This window comes from Solanum stenotomum, chromosome 8 (genome assembly GCF_019186545.1).
Source record: "Solanum stenotomum isolate F172 chromosome 8, ASM1918654v1, whole genome shotgun sequence".
Taxonomy (NCBI): domain Eukaryota; kingdom Viridiplantae; phylum Streptophyta; class Magnoliopsida; order Solanales; family Solanaceae; genus Solanum; species Solanum stenotomum.
In genome coordinates this window covers 2,157,280-2,175,414 of record NC_064289.1, presented here as the reverse complement: position 1 = coordinate 2,175,414, position 18,135 = coordinate 2,157,280, and the positions used below count along the sequence as shown (strand labels likewise).

Below are 18,135 nucleotides of genomic sequence, written 5' to 3'. Positions count from 1 at the left end.
TGTCGAAACCACTTTGAAATCCATTACATCCATCATCAAGAGTATACCTCTGCAAAAGAGGAAGAGATTACAAATAAGGAAGAAACGAGATAAAAAAGATGGCAAAGGAGGATACTTACTTTTGCGATCTGAGAAAGTGAAGCAACGAAGACATCAAACGTTAAATATTGATAATGCACAACAAGAAAAAAATGAAAGATTATGTTCAAAGAAGCTTCGCCACCTGAGGCGACATGATAGAGAAGAAAGCGGAGATCACAATAAAAACCCTAACTCAGAGGATTGATTTATGGAAAAATTACTTAAATACACAACACTTCTTTATCTATTCTCAATATTTTCCTACTCTTTTACGAAAATACAAAAATCCCTTATTTTCTCCCAATTCAACTTAACCGGATACTTTATTAGTTTAAGTATCCGCCCGTTATTAATTAAAGTATCCGCGCTGCTATATTATGCATCCGCCCGTTAATTAAGTATCAGTGCTGCTAACAACTTAATAATTTAAGTATCCGCCTGTTATTAATTAAAGTATTTGCGCTGTTATATTATGCATTCGCTCGTTAATTAAGTATCCGTGCTGCTAACAATTAATAATTTAAGTATCCGCCCGTTATTAATTAAAGTATCCGCGCTGCTATATTAAGTATCCACACTGCTATATTATGTATCCAAAAAACACTAAAAAAGGGGATTTTTGGTAATTAATGAAAAAGTAGGAAAAGGAAGTAATTTCTTTCTTATACTATGTCATTTGCCTAATTTTAGATGTTGGCAAATATCTTAATGGATCGATCGAACTTTGTTTACCTTTTTTGGGCTTTGTTTTGGGCTCATTTGAGGCTTTTCTATACCTATTTAATCTTAGAGGAAATTACGTAAATGAACCACAAAACATAAAATAATTACAATTTCATAGTTTAACCCAAACTAATTCAGCAAATACACATTGACCCAAAATAACTTACAGCTTGTACCTCTTTTAGTTTAGGTCAAATTTTCCTTCAACTTCCTTTAAATTTAGGCCCAATTTCCCCCCAAATCTTTTAAAACTTAGGCCCAATTCGCCCCAACCCAAAGCTTTTATCATATTATTAAGAGCAACTTTTACATATAGCAAACATAAAAATTATATTTGTATGTTATACTATAGTTTGCATAATTGCTTTCCATAACAAATTTTATGTTTGCTATGGAGCTTTCGATTTGTATAATTCGCTACAAACATCCAATTTCTTTACAAATTGTCCAGTTTTGTATAAATTCATTTATACATTGTAATCTGTATAATAAGATCTGTATTTGTATAATTGTAAGTGTATAGGACAAAAATATATGTATTTGTATATACACTTTTCTCTCGCTTTATACAAACAAAAACACATTTTATACCGAAATGTATAAAATGACTAGTTGTATACCGAAAATGACTAATTATATATCGAATTAGATGGCAAAAAAAGGGGATGTTTGCTGCAAATTACGATTAAAATAAACTATGGCTATAACATTTAATTTGAATTAATAGTTTGTTATTTCATACAATTTTCCCTATTATTAATTATTTTTGTTTTTTTTTTCTCATTTATTATTTTTATCTTATCATTAATTACTTTTGTTCTTTCTCATTAAATATTTATATTTTCTTTTTTTTTCCTTATTATCATTTATTAAAGATACCATTTGATAATATTTTTGTCATTTTTTTATCTTTTTCTTTCTTTCTATATTTTTGTCTTTTTAAGAAAATAAAATAAATTACTTTTGTTCTTTTCTTAATTATTATTTTTATTCATTTTTCATATTATCCTTTGATATAGATACCATTTGGTAACAATTTTTATTATTTCCTTCTTTATTTTATTTTTTTCATTTTATCCTTTATTAGAGATACCATTTGATAATTTATTTATTTTTATTCTTTTTTATTTTCTTTTTTCCTTTACTAGAGATACCCTTTGTTAATATACTCTTACAATATCATTTACAAATGAGCAAAGAGTATAGGGTGTGAATAAGAAACCTTAATAATATCACAGCTAACTAACTAACTACATATATATATATACTCTTATAGTATCATTGATTAGTGGGTAATTTCTGAACAAGAAACCTTAATGATACCATAACAATATATATACTCTTATAGTATCGTTGACTAATGAGTAGGGTGTGAACAAGAAACCTTATACCACAAATATATATGAATGAGTAGGGTGTGAACAAGAAACATTAATGATACAACAAATATATATGAATATATATACACTCTTATAGTATCATTGACTAATAAGTAATTCCTGAACAATAAACCTTAATGATACCAAAAAAAATATACACATACTCTTATAGTATCATTGACTAATGAGTAATTTCCAAAAATAAATCTTAATGATACCAATACAATATATATATACTGATTTAGTATCACATAAGCGAAATTATCAGTCTTAATGATATCAATACAATATATATATATATATACTGATTTCGATTAAGCGAAACTATCAGCCTTAATGATACCAATACTATATATATATATATTGATTTAACATAGTTTGGGGGTATATAGTATAATTATTTAGTGGAGTATAAATGTAAGGGATATATATTTATAATTATTTTGTTTTTATGGGGTATTTGCTTAATTTCTCCATTATTTTATGAAATAAAGAAGTTACGAGGTTCATTGAAAAATTTAAAAAATCTCAAAACCACAAATCACAAACAAAACTCACACTTACCTCTAATTTATTTAAAATTTACAAATTATTGATTGCCTCTAGAATTTCAATTTCATTAAAGAATTTTGTTTACTTTTTATTTCCTCATTTATATAGCTATCCTTCCAATATAATAACAAAATAAATTTAAAAAATAAGAACTTCCTTTTTTTGTCAAACCAAAATACCAATTGATAATACTACTCACATGAACATTGCCAAACAAGGCATAAACTGCCCATTAGGAAAGAGAAAAAAAAAATCAGTACTTTGTCTCCTTTTTATCACCTCATACACCTTTAACTTCACTAAAAACCCTAGCTTCCAAACCCTTGTTGCCTCCATTTTTCTTCCATCGCAAAATCCCAATTTTGCTTCGGTAAGTTTTCGTTTTTCTACATTTATTCCTCTTTCTCTGTCGCCATTCTCTTATCAGTTCATTTTTCTCCGTTGTTCTGTGTTAGTTTTTTCCTGCAGAATTTGTGTGTTTGAATTAATAGCTATTTGGTAACTATGTCGGACGACGAGAGAGAAGAGAAAGAATTGGATCTCACAAGTCCTGAGGTCGTCACCAAGTACAAGAGCGCCGCTGAAATTGTTAACAGTTAATCCCCTTTCGCTATTTATTTTTTTGGGTTTTTAATTTGATGTTTTATGCATTTTTTACATAGCCTATTTGATTTTCTGATTGATAGTTGAAACTTTTGTGGCATCTGATAGCTGAAAGTCTGTTGGTGTTTACTCCCTGTGGTGGAGAAAAATCTCAATTGTTTATAATTACAGTGATTAAAGTGTATTTGAAAAGCCATATTCATAGTCGAACCTAGGTTCATGGTATGAAGCACTAAGTTTTGTTGTTTTGATTTTGCAGAGGCGCTGCAGTTGGTGTTGTCCGAATGCAAGCCAAAAGTAAAGATAGTTGATCTTTGTGAGAAAGGGGATGCCTTTATCAAAGAGTATGTACTTCTTGGGTTTTCTATACTTTCAACACATGTAATTTTGCGTTGTATATCAGGAATAATGGTGTCTGCTAAGTTTACTGATTGAAGAATAAATCGTTGTGCAGGCAAACTGGAAATATGTACAAGAATGTGAAGAAGAAGATTGAGAGAGGTGTTGCATTTCCAACATGTATTTCAGTTAATAACACCGTGTGCCATTTCTCTCCATTGGCTAGTGATGAGACAGTAGTGGAAGAAGGTGATATATTGAAGATGTAAGTAATGGTTTACATCATTTTGAGGTGATTTTCATTGTTTATCATGATTCCAGAAGCCCACTTTAGAAGAAAAAAAGGAAAATTCTCTCAGCACAGAGCTAAGCTTGAATTCTAGCATCAAGTGCTGATAGCAGGAACTTTAAGTCATAAATAATTTGGTTTTTGTCCAGGTCAAATTCTAACTTTAGGCCTTAACTAGGCAATGCATTCAGAGGATTTTGCTGTGACCCTTTTTGATTGTATTGTGAAATGAGATAAACTGTTTTGTGAGTAACATGTAGTTCTTTTTTGATGCAGTGATATGGGATGTCACATTGATGGATTTATTGCAGTAGTTGGACATACACATGTTCTTCACGAAGGACCAGTTACTGGTAGAGCTGCTGATGTCATTGCAGCTGCTAATACAGCTGCTGAAGTTGCTTTGAGACTTGTAAGACCAGGGAAGAAGGTAATGTCATTGTAAATGTTTTTTTTTTGTGATGCACCAACTAATTACATGTCATTTTAGAGGTATTGGCTGATATTTCTTTCTGTATCTTGCTTATATATAATTAAGGGATTTCTACGTGGAATTGAATTATATTTATTTCTTACTCCTATAGTTTTTTTGTTTGTTTCCCATTGGCTATTCCTCAGTGGGTACTTCTGTTAGCTCAAGTAATTTTACCAAATAGCGTCAGTCTAGTTTCTAAATGGTGGTAGTGATCTGGTGTTGATGTGCATGTTTTTTCTTCAATCTTTGCTGCTCTTTGCTTTGTGCAACATTTCCTCTTGCTTAAAAAACCTGCTCTGCTGTAACTTTTTCAGCTAATGCTATGATTCTCACCTTTGCCTATTTAAAAGAAACCATAGGACCTTTTTAAGTTGGTAAATTGTAAGTGTTTTTCTGTGTGACTACTTGTTACATCCTTAGGTTGGTGGGTCTTTTTAGGAAGTGAAGGAGCTATTGATGCTTCTTTTTTCCAATTGAGGAACCTCAAACAATATAGTTGGAGACATAATTGTTGGATGTGAACAAATTTTACTTGCAATGCATTTTTTTTTCCTCCAACCGTATGATTATTTTGATCTTCACTGGTCTAGCATTTCCAGCCTCTTAGTGCTGTTTTTTTTTCTTTTTGACAATTAAATTTTCGTTCTCTTAGTGCTTGGTAAATTTGATATGTAGTAACATGATTTGTTGAAAAAATTCTTGATATGTACCTCAATCACTAGTCTTTGACTTGCATGAGATCCACTTAACTGAGTGTTATGCTCTGTAATGCCGGAGTTATAGATCATCTTAGGTAGTGTTATATAAAAAGTAGTATGTTTTATGTGTGTGAACTTGTAAATTGTTAGGTCTTTTTCTATTTGTTTCAACTGTGTTCTTAATCCTCAGATTACTGTGAGGCTGTCTTCCTTATGATTATGTGGACAAGGACACAAGGTAGAGTAGGTGTTTAGGATACAGATGCTGTTTAGGCCATTATAGTCATGGCATGAAGATGTCAGGATGCTCTTTGTCTTATATCTATTCTTTGGCTTCTTGTGTATTATTTGTGTTGTTAAGTTTCTTGGACGTTGCAGAACTCGGATGTAACAGAAGCTATTCAGAAAGTTGCTGCTGCCTATGACTGCAAGATTGTCGAGGGTGTATTGAGCCATCAAATGAAACAGTTTGTTATTGATGGAAACAAAGTTGTATTGAGCGTGTCCAATCCTGACACAAGAGTAGATGAAGCAGAATTTGAAGAGAATGAGGTCTACTCCATTGATATCGTGACGAGCACTGGTGATGGAAAGGTATGGATGTGTATTACACCTTTGACATCTGAATATCTAATATTACGAGTTCTCTTCGTGAATCTCACAGTTTATTTTCATGGGCCTTTCTTAATCTTTGCAGCCCAAGTTGTTGGATGAGAAACAAACAACCATCTACAAGAGAGCTGTGGACAAAAGCTATAACCTGAAGATGAAAGCCTCAAGGTTCATCTTCAGTGAAATCAGTCAGAAGTTCCCTATCATGCCATTTACCGCAAGGTCCGATGATTTTCTCAAAATTCATATTCAACTGTAGTAATTTAGAAGTTTCATGATAATAGTGATGTCTGGTTTCACAGAGAATGCTGTTTACTTACTCTCTTATTTTTACTTGAGCAGGGATTTGGAGGAGAAGAGGGCTCGTTTGGGCCTTGTTGAATGTGTTAACCATGAGCTTTTGCAGCCATATCCTGTTCTACATGAGAAACCTGGTTGGTACCATTTTCTTCAGTATTCAAAATTTAGATGTAAGTTTTGTCGATAATATCCCTTGTTCGTTTTCATCATCTTTTGTTGCTTACGCAGGTGATTTGGTTGCTCACATTAAGTTCACAGTGCTGTTAATGCCCAATGGATCCGATAGGGTAACATCTCATGCGCTCCAGGAGCTTCAGCCTACAAAGACAACAGAGAATGAACCTGAAATCAAGGCTTGGCTAGCCCTTCCCACCAAGACTAAGAAGAAAGGTGGTGGGAAGAAAAAGAAAGGTAATTCAAAATGCATTTGCAAAATATATTTACTGAATCGATGTTGCACAACTTGTTTTTACCAGTAACTTTTGAATTCTGATATCTTACCCCCTTTGCATGAGCAGGAAAGAAAGGTGACAAGGTAGAAGAGGCATCTCAAGCTGAGCCTATGGAAGGATAGTGAAGTGGCTCCAAAACTTTCATACTTGCAATTTTGAGGTGCTTTGATCGATCAACTTTACTGAAACTATTGGTTCAGTGTGAGTCGATTCGTCACGTTGAGCTGCTTATGTTCATCTTTGTGGGGTTATGAAAGACAATTATTGTACCCGTTCATGTTAAGTTGTTCTCCTTAGGTTTTTCAATGCTATTCAAAATTCTCTCATCATTTTAATTTTAAACCTTCAATAAGTCCGTATTGTGCTCTTCTCTATTTGTTTGAAGTTAGAAAGATCACATTTTTGTTTCTGATATTAACAAATATGGACTGGCTTCAGTAAAATCAAACATGAATGGGAAACATAACAATCATTTTTCTGATTCTACTAGAAAAAATGTTTCAAAGTTTTTAGTAGAAGAATCTCACCTTTTAATCAGCTCTTCATCAAGAAATGCTAAAGCCTTAAGTTAATAGGATACCAGGTCTTTTTGCTTTATGCAAATTTGAATGACTATTTTATAAAATGTGTCAGGTTTAAGTGGCTATCTATGCATTTAATAACCGAATTGATTGAAGAAATTTGTACTTGGTACATCTTCATGAAATATTCAAAATCATTGCACAATTATATAACCATTTATCAATTAATTTACATTTGATGTTAACGATTGTGAATTCGGGTAATCTAGGAAAAAAAATGTTGGAGTGCCTAGGAAGATCACTACAAAATGGTAATGACCTACCATATCTTTGAACGAGGCTCATTGTGATAACAACTTATAAATATATTGAATTTAAATTTGTATAATGAATAAGTAAAGCCATTTATATTTTAAAAATACTTTTACTTTGCTATAACTATGAGTAATAGTTGTACTATGAGTCTATGACTTTATGATATTAGTCATAAATTTATAATTATGCAATAATTATATCAATTTGAATTGTATTTGATATAGTAAAAGGCTGTTCATCTTTAATTAGTTTTCGATTCGCTCCTGCAATGAATTTCTTTTATTTAGAGTCTATTTCCTATAGATAAGTCCTAAGCTCTGCGATGCATGATCTAAATTTAATGTCAAATGAATGAAAAATAATAAAAAGAAGACATAATACATGTAAAAATATACTTTTACTAATATTTGTATTCTCAAATTATATGTCAAATTGCATGAGATTTTCTATGTAATATGCACATGGTTATTTATTTTATTTTATTTAATTTTAAAAAACGCCCAAAAATCGATAATTAGAGGGAAAAATTAGTGTGGTAATTGTAGATCTAGAATTGATTTTATTGTAGTTCAAAGGCTCACTACGGTAGGGCATCAATCAAATAACACTTTAACTCCATACAAACTCGGCTTCTTCAATCCTTAGAGGCGGCTACTGTCCTCCGATTCTTCGAGTCGGTTGTGAGCCCTAGATATTACTACTACTAATCAGTTAGTGTATAGTATTATTTCTACTTGCGGCATAGTCGGAAGCGTTCGAATCTCTCTTTGACTCCGGTGAGTGCAAAGCTTTTTTGTTGATTCGTCTTTATTGCTGTTATTGTTTTTCGTTTGAACTTGTATCTGCGTTTTCCCAACTGTATTGTCAATTTTTGAATTTTGTAGTTGTACTTAGGGTTTAGCTATTTGAGCCGACTGATTTGAGTAGTTGAGTTTTTTTTTTGAATTTTAGGTTTTCTGATTTTCGACTGAAATATGTCGAATTTGGGCGGTGGTGCAGAAGCACACGCACGTTTCAAACAGTATGAGTACAGAGCGAACTCAAGTCTTGTTCTAACTACTGATTCTCGTCCCCGAGATACTCATGAACCCTCTGGTGAACCTGAGTCTCTTTATGGAAAAATTGACCCTAAATCATTTGGTGATCGAGCTTACAAGGGTAGACCTCCAGAGTTGGATGAGAAACTTCAGAAGGCTAGGAAGAAGAAGGAGCGGGAACCACTTGTCTCTGAGCCCACTAGGCAAAGTAAGAAGAGACGGCTTCAGGAAGAAAGTGTTCTTACTTCGAGTGAGGAAGGTGTTTACCAGCCTAAAACAAAGGAAACTAGGGCTGCTTATGAGGCTATGCTCAGCTTGATTCAGCAGCAACTTGGGGGACAGCCTCTCAACATTGTGAGTGGAGCAGCTGACGAGATGTTGGCGGTGTTGAAAAATGATAACTTCAAGAACCCTGAAAAGAAAAAGGAAATTGAGAAGCTGTTAAATCCTATATCGAATCAGGTGTTTGATCAGTTGGTGTCAATTGGGCGACTCATTACTGACTATCAGGATGGTGGCGATGCATCAGCGTCTGCTGCAGCTGACGGCGATGATGGTCTTGACGATGATGTCGGTGTAGCAGTTGAGTTTGAGGAGAATGAAGAAGAAGAAGAAGAGAGTGATCTTGATGTGGTACCTGATGATGAAGAGGAGGACGATGATGTGATGGAAGCCAGTGCTTCTGGTGCTATGCAGATGGGCAGTGGCATTGATGATGATGAGATGCGGGAGGCCGATGAGGGAATGGCCTTGAATGTTCAGGACATAGATGCTTATTGGCTTCAAAGAAAGATCTCTCAAGCTTATGAGCAGCAGATCGATCCCCAACAGAGCCAAAAGCTTGCTGAAGAGGTTCTTAAAATTCTTGCTGAAGGCGATGATCGTGAAGTAGAAACAAAGCTGCTGGTGCATCTCCAATTTGATAAGTTCAGTCTCATCAAATATCTTCTGCGCAACCGGCTAAAGGTAGTATGGTGTACCCGCCTTGCAAGGGCTGAAGACCAAGAGAATAGGAAGAAAATTGAAGAAGAGATGTTGGGGTTGGGGCCAGATCATGTGGCTATATTAGAACAGTTGCATGCTACTAGGGCTACTGCAAAAGAGAGGCAGAAGAATCTGGAGAAAAGCATTAGGGAAGAGGCTAGGCGTCTTAAAGATGAGTCTGGTGTTGATGGTGATGGAGAAAGGAAGGCACTTGTAGATAGAGATCTTGATAATGGTTGGTTAATGGGGCAGCGTCAGTTTCTTGATCTTGACAGCCTTGCATTTCAGCAAGGCGGTTTGTTGATGGCAAATAAGAAATGTGAGCTTCCAGTGGGGTCTTACAGGAATCATAAGAAGGGGTACGAGGAAGTTCACGTGCCAGCATTGAAGCCAAGGCCACTAGACCCTGGTGAAGAGCTTGTGAAGATATCCTCCATTCCAGAGTGGGCTCGACCAGCATTCAGTGGGATGACCCAATTGAACAGGGTGCAGAGTAAAGTATATGAGACTGCCCTTTTTTCTCCGGAGAACATTTTGCTCTGTGCTCCAACTGGTGCCGGGAAGACCAATGTAGCTATGCTCACTATACTTCAGCAAATTGCACTAAACCGCAATGAAGATGATGGTACATTCAACCACAACAACTATAAGATTGTATATGTGGCACCCATGAAAGCCCTTGTTGCTGAAGTGGTTGGTAATCTCTCCAAGCGTTTGGAACATTATGGTGTCACAGTGAAGGAGTTGAGTGGTGATCAAACATTAACTCGTCAACAGATTGAAGAGACTCAAATTATCGTGACTACCCCAGAGAAGTGGGATATTATAACCAGAAAGTCGGGCGATCGCACATATACACAGCTTGTTAAACTTCTTATTATTGATGAGATTCATCTTCTGCATGACAACAGAGGTCCTGTCTTGGAGAGTATCATTGCTAGAACTATTCGACAGATCGAAACCACCAAAGAGCATATTCGTCTTGTTGGATTGTCAGCAACTCTTCCAAATTATGAGGACGTGGCTGTGTTTTTGCGAGTGGATCTGAAGAAAGGACTCTTCCATTTTGACAATAGCTATAGGCCTGTTCCGTTGGCTCAGCAGTATATTGGAATTACAGTTAAGAAGCCACTGCAGAGATTCCAGTTGATGAATGACGTTTGCTATGAGAAGGTGATTAGTATTGCAGGAAAGCATCAGGTGCTTATTTTTGTCCATTCAAGGAAGGAAACATCTAAGACAGCTCGTGCGATACGGGATACTGCACTTGCTAATGACACCCTTGGTAAGTTTTTGAAGGAGGACAGTTTAACTCGGGAACTTCTACAGTCGCAAACTGAGCTTGTGAAGAGCAATGATCTCAAAGATCTTTTACCATATGGTTTTGCTATTCATCATGCGGGGATGGTTAGAACTGATCGGCAACTTGTGGAGGATCTTTTTGCTGATGGCCATGTGCAAGTGTTGGTTTCAACAGCCACTTTAGCATGGGGTGTCAATTTACCTGCACATACTGTGATTATAAAAGGTACCCAGATTTACAATCCTGAGAAAGGAGCATGGACTGAACTCAGTCCTCTTGATGTTATGCAAATGCTTGGTCGCGCTGGACGTCCTCAGTATGACACCTATGGTGAAGGAATCATATTAACGGGCCACAGCGAATTGCAATATTATTTGTCCCTGATGAATCAGCAGCTGCCAATAGAAAGTCAATTTATCTCCAAGTTGGCAGATCAGTTAAATGCGGAGATTGTCCTTGGGACTGTGTTGAATGCCAAGGAAGCATGTAAATGGCTCCTGTATACTTACCTCTATGTCCGCATGGTACGGAATCCCACACTTTATGGTCTACCTGCTGATGCTCTCAAGACTGATTATGCTTTGGAGGAAAGGCGTGCTGACTTGGTAAGTCTTACATATATTCCACTTGCTGTTCCTTTCTTTCCTTACTTTATTTTTGATAAAAGTTTCATTAATAGTGCCAAGAAGGCATTGCAAAATATAAAGAACAAAATTTACATTTTCACCATCACTGTTTCATCCCTAGGAACTCTGAAAGTCAACATGTACTGAGACAAATTTTCTATCTTCTTGTTCCTACACCAGAAACATAAATTTCATTTATTTTTTACAAATGATATGTGTTTGTTTTTTGTGTCCTTGAAAGAATCTCTTATTCCTCTCTAACCAAATTGTCCATATGGTGCACAAAGGAATTGCTTTCCAGATCTGTTTTCATCTTTTGTGCTCTTCTACTCCGCCTCCAGTAAATTCTTCACATGTTGAGACATCATCTGCTGCACATTTCGTATTAAGAAAAAGATCCTAGATTTGTCTCCTTTGCCTGCAAAGGAAAAATAGATGGCCAATCGTTTCCTGAGCAAAACCAGCAACTACTGCACAGGGAGAAGCCTTTTCCTGTAAAATTCTATGAGCTAAACTCACATTCCTTACAGCAGTCCAACCAAAACAAGAAAACCTTAGAAGATGCTTTTTACTCTCACAACATTTTCCAAGGCCAAGACTTGTTCCACCTGTCTGGTTGTTTCTGTAGAAAGTATACCAGCTTTTAACAAAGATTGTTCTATCCTGACTAGCTTTCCAGTCTGGGAATCTAGCCGGCTCACATCAAGGTTTATAGATTCCAAAATATATAGAAATTTGCTAATCTTCATCCATTTCCCAGTCATGAAGTTTCTTCTTTAATTTAAATGCCACCGCGAGTCAGTATAACAGTTGGCAACTGTACTATCTTTGCTTACAGCTAAGCTACACAATACAGGAGATTTGTCCATTAATTATTCTATCTCCCAACCAAAAATCTGTCCAGAAAGAATCCTGCAGCCGCTGCCATCATTTAGTTTGACATGGTGCTGGAATTCAGACCAAGCTTGCATATATTCTTTCAAACTCCTATATAAGTAGGCACATACACTGAATTGGTGCGCCAAATTTGCTTCACCATATTTAACAGTAATTATTGCTCTACAACCTCAATTCTCATTAAAGATCTGCGACGATCTAATTGACAAACTCATATTATGATATTCTCTTGGTTGCACCATATTTTTGTATTGCTAAATGTTGTTCAAATGGCTTGCTCAGATTCTCCATGATTAATAATCTTGCGTTCCCGTGAATATTGATGCCAATCATGGAAAAAAGTAATGTCCAATAGTTGAGTGAGTATTTATGTTAATGTTTAGTTTATAGTAGTTAGATCGTTCTTGGTGAGTTGATGCCAGCTAGTTGTTTATATGGAGAGCTAATTTCCATTAGTTTGAATGAAACAGAGCAGAGACTAACCTTCAATATAATTATTTCTATGATAATCAATGGTAGTAATATCCAACATATGTGCTGTATTTCTTCCATCCTTGAAATTGTTGTTATGTCTTATTGTACTGATAGTTTGACATTCAAATTGTATTTTGTTCCATCTTAGCTGAAAAGCATCGATAATTCCTTCAGAGTTTGAAATACTTGCTTGCAGGTACATTCTGCTGCTATATTGCTGGACAAGAATAACTTGGTCAAGTATGACAGAAAAAGTGGATATTTCCAGGTGACTGACCTGGGTCGCATTGCGAGTTATTATTATATAACTCACGGGACAATTTCCACGTACAATGAGCATTTGAAGCCTACGATGGGTGACATTGAACTTTGCAGGCTTTTCTCTCTTAGTGAGGAATTCAAATATGTTACAGTCAGACAAGATGAGAAAATGGAATTGGCGAAGCTTCTAGATCGTGTTCCTATCCCAATAAAAGAGAGTCTTGAGGAACCTAGTGCCAAGATCAATGTACTATTGCAGGCGTATATTTCACGGCTGAAGCTTGAAGGGTTGTCCCTGTCATCCGACATGGTTTATATCACTCAGGTTTGTTGTGTTGTATAAATAACCTCCTATATAGTTGCTTGTTATTTCTTTAATCATTTGTGATTTGGTGTTATCTGATAGTGAATTATCTAACTTAGTTATTTGCTTTTGCAGAGTGCTGCACGTCTGATGCGAGCCCTTTTTGAGATTGTTCTGAAAAGGGGATGGGCTCAGTTAGCTGAGAAGGCCTTAAAATGGTGCAAAATGATAAGCAAGAGGATGTGGAGTGTACAGACACCACTTCGCCAATTCCATGGCATACCAAATGAAATCTTGATGAAGTTGGAGAAGAAAGATTTGGCTTGGGAGCGTTATTATGATCTTTCATCACAAGAATTGGGAGAGCTTATCCGGTTCCCAAAGATGGGAAGGACATTACACAAGTTCATTCATCAGTTCCCAAAGCTGAACCTTGCTGCACATGTTCAACCAATTACGCGGTCAGTCTTGAGGGTTGAATTGACGATTACACCGGATTTCCAATGGGAAGACAAGGTTCATGGTTATGTAGAACCTTTCTGGATAATTGTTGAAGATAATGATGGGGAGTTTATTCTTCATCATGAATATTTCATGTTGAAGAAGCAGTATATTGATGAGGACCATACTTTGAACTTCACAGTCCCAATATATGAGCCACTGCCCCCACAGTATTTCATTTGGGTTGTCTCTGACAAATGGCTAGGGTCCCAGACTGTTTTACCCGTCTCTTTCCGACATCTGATTTTGCCAGAGAAATATCCTCCTCCCACCGAGTTACTAGACTTGCAACCTCTGCCAGTTACTGCATTGAGGAATCCAGCATATGAAGCACTTTATCAAGATTTCAAGCATTTCAATCCGGTTCAGACTCAGGTTTTCACAGTGCTGTACAATTCAGATGACAATGTCTTGGTTGCAGCTCCAACTGGTAGTGGGAAGACTATTTGTGCTGAATTTGCCATATTGAGGAATCATCAGAAAGGACCTGATAGTACCATTCGTGCTGTGTATATAGCTCCACTAGAGGCTCTTGCTAAGGAGCGGTTCAACGATTGGAAAACGAAATTTGGGGACCATCTGGGAATGAGGGTTGTTGAATTAACTGGGGAGACCGCCAGTGATCTGAAGCTGTTGGAGAAGGGTCAACTAATTATCAGCACACCTGAGAAATGGGATGCTTTGTCTCGTCGCTGGAAACAACGTAAGCATGTTCAGCAAGTCAGTCTTTTCATTATTGATGAATTGCACCTGATTGGGGGTCAAGGTGGCCCAATCCTGGAGGTGATCGTCTCTCGGATGAGATATATCTCAAGCCAGGTTGAGAACAAGATCCGCATCGTTGCTTTGTCAACTTCCTTAGCTAATGCCAAGGATTTGGGAGAATGGATTGGGGCTACATCTCATGGGCTCTTCAACTTTCCGCCTGGGGTAAGGCCTGTGCCACTTGAAATACACATTCAAGGTGTTGATATTGCTAACTTTGAAGCTAGGATGCAAGCCATGACAAAACCCACATATACTGCAATAGTCCAACATGCAAGGAAGGGAAAACCTGCACTTGTGTACGTTCCCACAAGGAAGCATGCTCGCTTGACTGCTGTAGATCTGATGACTTATTCAAGCATGGACAGCGAAGACACACCCATATTTCTGCTACGATCTGCAGAAGAGCTGGAACCTTTCGTGGAAAGGATCAATGAACCTATGCTGCAAGAGACACTCAAGTATGGTGTGGGCTACTTGCATGAGGGGTTGAGTGCCACTGATCAGGATATAGTGAAGACATTGTTTGAAACTGGATGGATTCAAGTGTGTGTGATGAACGGTACAATGTGTTGGGGAGTACCGTTATCTGCACATTTGGTGGTGGTCATGGGGACACAGTATTATGATGGTAGGGAAAATGCACACACTGATTATCCCGTTACTGATTTGTTGCAGATGATGGGCCATGCCAGTCGACCTCTTGTAGATAGCTCAGGGAAGTGTGTTATCCTCTGCCATGCACCACGCAAGGATTACTACAAGAAGTTCTTGTATGAAGCATTCCCAGTTGAAAGCCATCTGCAACATTATCTCCATGATAATTTGAATGCTGAGGTGGTGGTTGGCGTTATTCAGAACAAGCAGGATGCTGTTGATTACCTAACATGGACCTTCATGTATAGAAGGCTGACACAGAATCCAAATTACTACAATCTGCAGGGTGTTAGTCATAGGCATCTGTCTGACCAACTGTCGGAGCTAGTGGAGAATACCATCAGTGACTTGGAGGCAAGTAAATGTGTCACTGTTGAGGATGAATTTTTGCTTTCACCTTTGAATCTCGGTATGATAGCGTCATATTATTATATCAGTTACACCACAATAGAGCGTTTTAGCTCTTCTGTGACCTCCAAGACAAAGTTGAAGGGCTTGCTGGAAATATTGGCGTCAGCATCGGAGTTTGAACAGCTGCCAATACGACCAGGTGAGGAGGAATTGATAAGAAGGTTGATTAATCATCTGCGTTTCTCTTTTGAGAATCCAAAATACACAGATCCTCATGTCAAGGCTAATGCTCTTTTACAAGCCCATTTCTCTAGGCAAATGGTGGGTGGAAATCTTGCTTCTGACCAGCAAGAGGTGCTGCTTTCTGCTACTAGGCTGCTTCAAGCAATGGTTGATGTTATTTCCAGTAATGGTTGGCTTAGTCTAGCACTTCTAACAATGGAGGTGAGCCAGATGGTGACACAAGGGATGTGGGAACGTGACTCGATGCTTCTCCAGCTTCCACACTTCACAAAGGAATTGGCTAAGAAGTGCCAAGAAAATCCAGGGAGGAGTATAGAGACAGTATTTGATTTGGTGGAGATGGAAGATGATGAGAGGCGTGAGCTCTTGCAAATGTCAGACTTGCAGCTTCTGGATATTGCCCGGTTCTGTAACCGGTTTCCAAACATTGATTTGACGTATGATGTGCTGGACAGTGATAATGTGAGTGCTGGAGATGATGTAAGTGTGCAGGTAACCCTTGAGCGAGATCTTGAAGGTAGAACAGAAGTTGGACCTGTTTTTGCACCTAGATATCCCAAAACCAAAGAGGAAGGATGGTGGCTTGTTGTCGGGGATACAAAGAGCAACCAATTACTGGCCATTAAGAGAGTCACCCTCCAAAGGAAATCTAAGGTCAAGCTGGATTTTGCTGCCCCTGCTGAAGCTGGAACAAGGAACTACACACTCTATTTCATGTGCGATTCTTATCTGGGTTGTGACCAGGAATACAACTTTACTCTTGATGTTAAAGAGGCAATGGCTGAAGATGACAGTTGAAGAGAATGATGTAGCTTTTTTCTTTTTTTGAGAACTTTTCCCAAGTGCTTTATCTATTTCTGTAGACAATCTAGTGGTGATTAGTTATGCGGCTTTCAGTTGGTACTAGATCCTTCAGTTTCACTGCTGCACCTGCTTTATAGCTTCGGTTATCCTTATTTAGGAGGACTTGTTCAGTATGAATTGAAAATGGATGTACTTGGTTTTTCAATTACTTTAATGTTTCTGCTCATGCCCTGATAGAGAATGGTTGCTGAACTTTGACGATTGAAACTAAACATGTCTTGTTATGTTTTCCTTATTTCTTGAATGGGGGCAGTAGGTATCTTAATCAATTAGATAGGACTAAATCAAAGTTACCCAAATATAGCACAAATGAGGAAGCTGCTCTAATAACATTACCATACTTAAATTTCTGAATCAATTACACTAATTGTTGTTCTGATTTTAATCGGATGCATAATTAATCAAGCGAGAGACGCACGCCAAGATGAATGGATATTCAAATGCATATCGAAAGTTATTAGAAATACAAATGCATACCGTACTCATTTGGTTAAAACCAATTCGGCCAGCCAAAGATGCTAAACATATAAGGATGTATAACTCATATGCACTGCAAAACAGATCTCTAAATGACATGCTGAAACATGCTAATAAGACTTACTGAAGTTTTCTTTTTAAAAAATGAAGTTCAAGCTGGAGGATCATGTCACAGTACTACTTCAAAACAGCAAAAATATTGATCAACAATCTAAATAGAAGATTACTGGTGTTGAACACAGCTCGCATAAGAGCGAAACCAAGAGACCATAAATAGTAGTGCAAATTCCCAGTCTTAGAATCTGTTCATAAAGAGTTGAGAAAACACATATGTAGATTAAGTATTTAAGAAAACATACCTGGGTCGGATTTTAACACAGTGAAACGTCAGAGTTTTCAATTGAAACTGAACCGATTACAGTGTTGGGCTATGGCCATGTTTCAGCCATAAGCCCATGGCCTAATCCTTTTTGGAGAAGGATTGGAATTTTTCTCCTTATTTGGTTTTCAATCCTATTAGAAAAAGGATTTGAGCTGTAATTCTATTTGGAGTTAGATTTTGGCTAAAAACACAACTCCTATTAGAAAAAAGGATTTGAGATGTAATTTTATTTGGTTTTATAAGAAAAAACACAACTCTATAAATAGGATGGCTTGAGAGAATTATTCAATTGCTCATCAGTGATCAGTATTGTTTTGAAAGACAAGGTTTTTTGAGAGACCTTTCAACAACAACCTTCAAATCGTGTTTCTGCTCGGTATGATAGCGTCATATTATAATATCAGTCACACCACAATAGAGCGTTTTAGCTCTTCTGTGACCTCCAAAACAAATTTGAAGGGCTTGCTGGAAATATTGGCGTCAGCATCGGAGTTTGAACAGCTGCCAATACGGCCAGGTGAAGAGGAATCGATAAAAAGATTGATTAATGATCTGCCATTCTCTTTTGAGAATCCGAAATACACAGATCCTCATGTCAAGGCAAATGCTCTTTTACAAGCCCATCTCTCTAGGCGAATGGTGGTTGGAAATCTTGCTTTTGATCAGCGAG

General features: G+C 37.0%; 2 protein-coding genes and 1 long non-coding RNA gene across 3 annotated transcripts; 2 read left to right on the top strand and 1 right to left on the bottom strand.

Moving 5' to 3' along the window:
• Positions 1-2,943: 2,943 nt before the first annotated feature.
• Positions 2,944-6,827, top strand: LOC125873077 (ERBB-3 BINDING PROTEIN 1). Its single transcript, XM_049553941.1, has 10 exons — positions 2,944-3,105; positions 3,204-3,330; positions 3,598-3,682; positions 3,793-3,942; positions 4,243-4,396; positions 5,518-5,733; positions 5,837-5,973; positions 6,094-6,185; positions 6,280-6,462; positions 6,570-6,827. Exons 2-10 carry the CDS (start codon positions 3,240-3,242, stop codon positions 6,623-6,625), a joined length of 1,164 nt encoding a protein of 387 aa, XP_049409898.1. The 5' UTR covers positions 2,944-3,105; positions 3,204-3,239; the 3' UTR covers positions 6,626-6,827.
• Positions 6,828-7,940: 1,113 nt separating this feature from the next.
• LOC125874689 (DExH-box ATP-dependent RNA helicase DExH12-like) lies at positions 7,941-16,751 on the top strand. The gene is made up of 4 exons (XM_049555686.1): positions 7,941-8,115; positions 8,291-11,268; positions 12,857-13,246; positions 13,361-16,751. The coding sequence occupies exons 2-4, from the start codon at positions 8,314-8,316 to the stop codon at positions 16,538-16,540; spliced, it is 6,525 nt and encodes a 2,174-aa protein (XP_049411643.1). The 5' UTR covers positions 7,941-8,115; positions 8,291-8,313; the 3' UTR covers positions 16,541-16,751.
• LOC125874691 (uncharacterized) lies at positions 15,496-17,993 on the bottom strand. Its single transcript, XR_007447292.1, has 2 exons — positions 17,906-17,993; positions 15,496-15,621 (listed from the first exon to the last, which is right to left on the bottom strand). It is a non-coding gene; the product is annotated as an uncharacterized LOC125874691 (long non-coding RNA).
• Positions 17,994-18,135: the final 142 nt, after the last annotated feature.

Excerpts from the sequence above, each read along its gene's own strand:
- LOC125874689 (XM_049555686.1), top strand. The coding sequence starts at position 8,314 with ATGTCGAATTTGGGCGGTGGTGCAGAAGCACACGCACGTTTCAAACAG. Across the intron at positions 11,269-12,856 it reads AGGAAAGGCGTGCTGACTTG|GTACATTCTGCTGCTATATT; the intron begins GTAAGTCTTACA and ends ACTTGCTTGCAG. Across the intron at positions 13,247-13,360 it reads ACATGGTTTATATCACTCAG|AGTGCTGCACGTCTGATGCG; the intron begins GTTTGTTGTGTT and ends TTGCTTTTGCAG.
- LOC125873077 (XM_049553941.1), top strand. The coding sequence starts at position 3,240 with ATGTCGGACGACGAGAGAGAAGAGAAAGAATTGGATCTCACAAGTCCT. Across the intron at positions 3,331-3,597 it reads CGCCGCTGAAATTGTTAACA|AGGCGCTGCAGTTGGTGTTG; the intron begins GTTAATCCCCTT and ends TTGATTTTGCAG. Across the intron at positions 3,683-3,792 it reads GGGGATGCCTTTATCAAAGA|GCAAACTGGAAATATGTACA; the intron begins GTATGTACTTCT and ends ATCGTTGTGCAG.